The sequence below is a fragment of the Callorhinus ursinus genome, unplaced genomic scaffold, assembly GCF_003265705.2.
Source record: "Callorhinus ursinus isolate GAN/ISIS: 27379988/994484 unplaced genomic scaffold, GSC_fseal_2.0 scaffold1262, whole genome shotgun sequence".
Lineage (NCBI taxonomy): Eukaryota > Metazoa > Chordata > Mammalia > Carnivora > Otariidae > Callorhinus > Callorhinus ursinus.
Window position 1 is genome coordinate 1 of NW_027398317.1, and position 6,033 is coordinate 6,033.

At 41.7% G+C, this 6,033-nt stretch overlaps 1 protein-coding gene across 1 annotated transcript; it reads left to right on the top strand.

Moving 5' to 3' along the window:
* Positions 1-53: 53 nt before the first annotated feature.
* LOC112818860 (olfactory receptor 6E1-like) lies at positions 54-1,031 on the top strand. The gene has a single exon (XM_025865946.2). It carries the CDS (start codon positions 54-56, stop codon positions 1,029-1,031), a length of 978 nt encoding a protein of 325 aa, XP_025721731.2.
* Positions 1,032-6,033: the final 5,002 nt, after the last annotated feature.

Genomic DNA, 6,033 nt, shown 5'->3' on the forward strand with positions numbered 1-6,033 from the left:
TCTTTCCTTTCAGTTCCAAGTGCCCTCAGGTCCCCAGAACATCACAGCTCTGGATGCTGCACACCTCTGATTGGCCACCCCCAGCAGACATCAGAGGAGCCATGAGGAACCACAGCACTGTCACTGAGTTTGTCCTGCTGGGGCTCTCAGAGGCCTGTGAGCTGCAGATGCTCATCTTCCTGGGGCTGCTCTTGACCTACCTCCTCACTCTGCTGGGGAATCTCCTCATTGTGGGCATCACCCTCATGGACAGGCGCCTCCACACCCCCATGTACTATTTCCTCCGCAACTTTGCTGTCCTGGAGATCTGGTTCACCTCAGTCATCTTCCCCAAGATGCTGACCAACATCCTGACTGGATACAAAACCATTTCCCTTCCAGGCTGTTTCCTACAAAGTTTCCTCTATTTCTTCCTGGGCACCACAGAGTTCTTCCTACTGGCAGTGATGTCCTTTGACAGGTATGTGGCCATATGTAACCCCTTGCGTTATGCCACCATCATGAGCAAAAGGGTCTGTGTTCAGCTAGTTCTTTGTTCATGGATGGCAGGATTCCTTCTCATCATCTTTCCAAGTTTCATCACTTTTCAGCAGCCATTTTGTGGCCCCAAAGTCATTAATCATTTCTTCTGTGACAGCTTCCCACTCCTGGAGCTCATATGTGCAGACACGAGTCTGATAGAGCTTCTGGGCTTTATTGTGGCCAACTTCAGTCTACTGGGCACTCTGTCCGTGACAGCCACCTGCTATGGCCACATCCTCCACACCATCCTGCGCCTCCCCTCAGCCAAGGCGAGGCAGAAAGCCTTCTCAACCTGCTCCTCCCACATCATTGTTGTGTCTCTCTTCTATGGCAGCTGCATCTTCATGTACATCCGGTCAGGGAAGGGTAATGAGGGAGAGGACAAAAACAAGGTGGTGGCCTTGCTCAACACCGTGGTGACCCCGATGCTCAATCCCTTCATCTACACCCTGAGGAACAAACAGGTGAAGCAGGTGTTTAGGGAGCAGGCAAACAAACTCTTCTTATAAAGCTATGGAATTAAGAAGCCAAAGCTAATATTCCCAAGCAACTTAAGGGAATATCATGTCCCTGCAAGAAATTGAGGCTTCCCCAGTTAGAAAATTCTCTGATGCCATGTCGTGAGTTCTCTAGACCATCAAGGCATTTTTATTAATTATCAGATTTGAATTATTTTCTTCATTCCATCTGTGTCTGCCTGGCCTCTCAACAGAATATAAAGAGCTCTTTGGGAGCAGCTCTGTAATTCACCATAAGCCTCAGGCACCAGCCCATTGTCATTGACTACATAAATACTAAGTACTTGCAGACTAATAAATTGTTTTGTGTGTCTGTTGCTCCAGCACCCTCAGAGGAGAGAACAGTCCTGTTAGCACTGCCCTCATTTCACACTTGTACTCCTGTCACTGTAACACATCAGCAAGAATTCAACAAAGGCCCTAAGGCTGACTCCTTATTATTTTGTATATAAGCTACTTCTGTTTTTTTAGTATTAAAATTCATATAAGTTCCTCATTCCTACTGACAAAGGCTCTTCTACCTACTAGTTAGTTACTTCTCTAAGCCTCAGTTTTCTCCTCTGTAAAATGGGAATGAATGCCCATTCCAAAAGAGTCTGATGAAAGTCAAATGAGATATCTACGCAAGATACTCCAAATAGTGACCGGCACATAGTAAGTCCTCAATAAATGTTAGTTCATTTCCTCCATTTCTCATCCTACCTTCCCTCTCTTCCTTCTGAACTTCACACCAGTTGTCAACAAAACCATTTCTATTCAAAATGCTATAAATTGTGTATTCCAAATGTTATAGTAAATACTATATAAAGTGAAATACACAATTTGACCTATTGATGTTTCTTACTAAAATGTTCCCTATTTTCATGAAGGAAAAAATAATATTGGCAAATAAACATTAAACAAATAATGGAATTAATTACTGTATTTATTCATTCCAAAATAATTATTACACAAATGTCAGGTTCAAGAAAATGTGCTATGTGGCCTGGGGTATAAAATTTAATCTATGTCTTTGAAAAATTTGAAATCTAATAAGGAAGATAGAAAGTACACAAATAACTATAATTCAGGGTAGAAAATGATTTTGTGTAAGAAAAAAATCATGCGTGATTCTTCCACAACAAATGTGAAAACCCAGAGGAACTGGATGATTTCCTAGAAAAAGAGAATTATCAAAAAACTAAAAAGAAATAGAAAACATTTAATTAGATAAATTACCATAGAAGGATTTCAAAATGGGATTATATACTTCATATAATCTCAAAAACCATGTCCTCAACAACAAAAACAAACAACCCAATTCTACAAATGGCCGATACACACATGAAAAGGTGTGCAACATGACTAATCATTAGGGAAATGCACATCAAACTCACAATGAGCCACGCTTCAGACCCCTTAAGATGGCTCATATTTTTTAAATGTTAAAAACAGAAAATAACAAGTGTTGGCAAGAAGGTGGAGAAATTAGAGCTCTTGTGCTTTGCTGGTGGGAATGTAAAATGGTGCAGCCACTGTGGAAAACACCATGGCAGTTCCTAAAAAATAAACATAGATTTACTATACAATCCAGCCATTCCACTTCTGGGTATATGCCCAAAAGGACTGAAAGCAGGGACGCAAACAAATACTTGTACATCTACGTTTATAACAGCATTACTCACAATAGTCAAAAATATGGGAACAACTCAAATGTCTGTTGATGAATGAATGGATCAACAAAATGTGGCATATAGATATGATGGAGTGTTGTTCTGCCTTAAAAAGGAATGAAATTGGGGCCCCTGGAGGGCTCAGTCGTTAAGCGTCTGCCTTCGGCTCGGGTCATGATCCTAGGGTCCTGGGATTGAGCCCCAAGTCGGGATCCCTGCTCCGCGGGAAGTCTGCTTCTCCCTCTCCTGCTCCCCCCGCTTGTGTTCCCTCTCTCGCTGTGTCTCTCTCTGTCAAATAAATAAATAAGTTCTTAAAAAAAAAAAGGAATGAAATTTTGACACGTGCTATACAACGTGGATGAACCTTGAAGACATCCTGCTAAGTGAAATAAGCCAGACACTAAAGTACAAATAGTATAGGATGCCACTCACATGAAGTATCTAGAGTAGTCAAAATCATGGAGACAGGAAGTAGGATGGTGGTCACCAGGGGCTGGAGGTGGGGGTGGGAATGAAGAGTTATTGTTTAATGGATACAGAGTTTTGGTTTAGGATGATGAAAAAGTTCTGGAGATGGGTAATGGTGATGATTGCACAACACTGTGAATGTACTTAATGCCGCTGAACTGTACACCTTAAAATGGTTAAAATGGTAAAATAATGTTCCACGTATTTTGCCACAATTAGAAAAATACAGATTCCAGAACAAAACAAAGCTATGTTATCTTTGACTCCCCCTCTTTCTCTTCTATCCTACAGTCAATCTATCAGCGAATTCTGTGAATTATACTTTCAAAATATATACAGCACCCCACTGCTTCTAACCATCACCAGCACTACCGTCTTTGTCCATACCACCTTCCACTTCGTCTAGGTTCTCCATTCCCCACTTGCCACCACTGCCCCATCCTCATAGCCCTGGAAGAGGGCAGGGGTAGAAAACACAGGTAAAGGGGATGTGGGCTTGCAGAGTTAAGGCAGATGAAGCCAACAGCACACACCCTTTCCCTCTGAAGATTTCCCACCTGAAAGAGGCCTTAGGTGTTGGAAGGGTACCTTTTAACTTTCAGTATGTTCAGAATTCTAACAATTACATAGGGTTGGGCCATTTAATAACCCCATTCTTTGGACTTATAATGAATGGAGGACTTCCTTTTTTTTTTTTTTAAAGATTTTATTTATTTACCTGACAGAGAGAGAACACAAGCAGGGGGAGTGGGAGAGGGAGAAGCAGGCTCCCCGCTGAGCAGGAAGCCCCTTGCGTGGCTCAGTCCCAGGACCCTGGGATCGTGATCTGAGCCAAAGGCAGACACTTAACGACTGAGCCACCTAGGCGTCCCCTGAAAGGAAGACTTCTAAAATAATGAGTGACCAGAAAATTCATCATACCTGTCCTGAATTCCATCCAAGGGTCAAGAAAAAAAAGCTGTATGAACAGGTTTGAATGGGTATGCAGCAAGGGATAGATGGAAAATGCATACTACAAATAAGGGATTTTTATTCGTAAGATACAAAAACAAGCCACCGAATAGATAAATGAGCAAAGGATATGCATAGATACCTCACAGAAAAGCAAACCCAAAGGGCCGATAAATAAGGGGAAAGATGTTCAACCATATTAATAGTCAAGACAATTCAAATTAAAATAATAACCCTTTAGTTGATTGCTGTATTTTCCATTTTTAAAAGTAATAATGGTGCTGTCTTTACATTTTAAAGAGTACTATGGCTTTAACTTCCTGAAATAATTACAGATGAAATGATATGTCTAGGATTTGCTTCACAATTATATGGGAAAGGGGAAAGTAGCTGGTAGTCTAGGTGAAACAAGGATGACCATGACCTGGTTATTGTCGAAGCTAGCTAGTGAGTACTTGGAGATTCCTTGTACAATCTGTCTACTATTGTAAATGTTTGAAATTTCCATAATAAAAGATTAGAATAAAAAGATAACAGAAATGCTTCAAACAAGAGGTAATGTGGATATGACCTTGAGTAGTACCCATGGCAATGCAACAAGAAAATATATGTAAAAGATGTTACACAGGGGCGCCTGGGTGGCTCAGTTGGTTAAGCGACTGCCTTCGGCTCAGGTCATGATCCTGGAGTCCCGGGATCGAGTCCCGCATCGGGCTTCCTGCTCAGCAGGGAGTCTGCTTCTCCCTCTGACCCTCTTCCCCCTTGTGCTCTCTATCTCTCATTCTCTCTCTCAAATAAATAAATAAAATCTTAAAAAAAAAAGATGTTGCACAGGCAGAACCTCCTAAGGCTTGGGTACTGAAGAGGTAAAATGATCACAGGAAAAAACACAATTAAAGGAGAGCCGCAGGTATTGAGTCTAGGTAATTAGAAAGATGTTGTCACAGAAACAGAGCAATAAGGAGAAAAGCTGGCTTGGACAGTTCAGAGTTGGTTATGTGTTAGACAACTCTATTGTGGGCACAGCAAATTTGGGACAAGCGTGTTGACTGGGACGAGGAACTCTTCACAACAGTTCCAGTGGCATTGGAATTGTCCCTTTGTCCATTTCTCATGCTCATTGTTTAGTTTGTAGCAAAGAAAGCTGTCCAACAAGTGGATTGTGATAACTGAGAAGAAAGTTGCGATGTCAGTATTTGTAAACTTGTCCCTAACCACTTGGACAATGAAGTCTCTATATTCAAATCCAGGAAGTAGCAAATACTGCTCTCTAAGAGCTTATATGAGAATCATTAATGATGTAAACCAAGCTCAAGATTTAGAGTATAAGAAAGTTCAAAGTAGCTTTCATCAGCAGAGAGCTCAAGACCAAAAGTACAGGAGGTATGATATCTGTACCCAGCGTATTATGCATTAAATGCCCCACCAGGACACCTCAAAAGTAAAAGCTAGAATCCTGAAGAGAACTGTATTCATTATCTGCTGTTGCATAACATACTATCCCTAAACTTAGTACCTTAAAACAGCAAGCATTTATTAGCTCACGATGTCTGAGTTAAGAATCGGGACATGACATAACTTGGTGCCTGCAGCTCAGGATTTCTCACGAGGTTATAACCAACATGTAGGCTAGGAAGACTGTCATCTCAAGACACCATCTGGAGAAGATCTGCTTCCAAGTCCCCTCATGTGGCTGTTGATAGGCCTCAAGTCCTTGCTGACTGACACCTAGAGACATCAGTTCCTCACCTTTGGGGCTTCTCTGAAAGGCAACTCACAACATGGCAGGTGGCTGCCCTCAGAACAAGCAAGAGAGCAAGAGAGGGTATGCAAGATGGAAATCACAGAATCTCTGTAACGTTCTCAGAAGTGACATCCTATCCCTTTTACTGTATTCTGTTCATTAGGAGCTAGTCACTAGT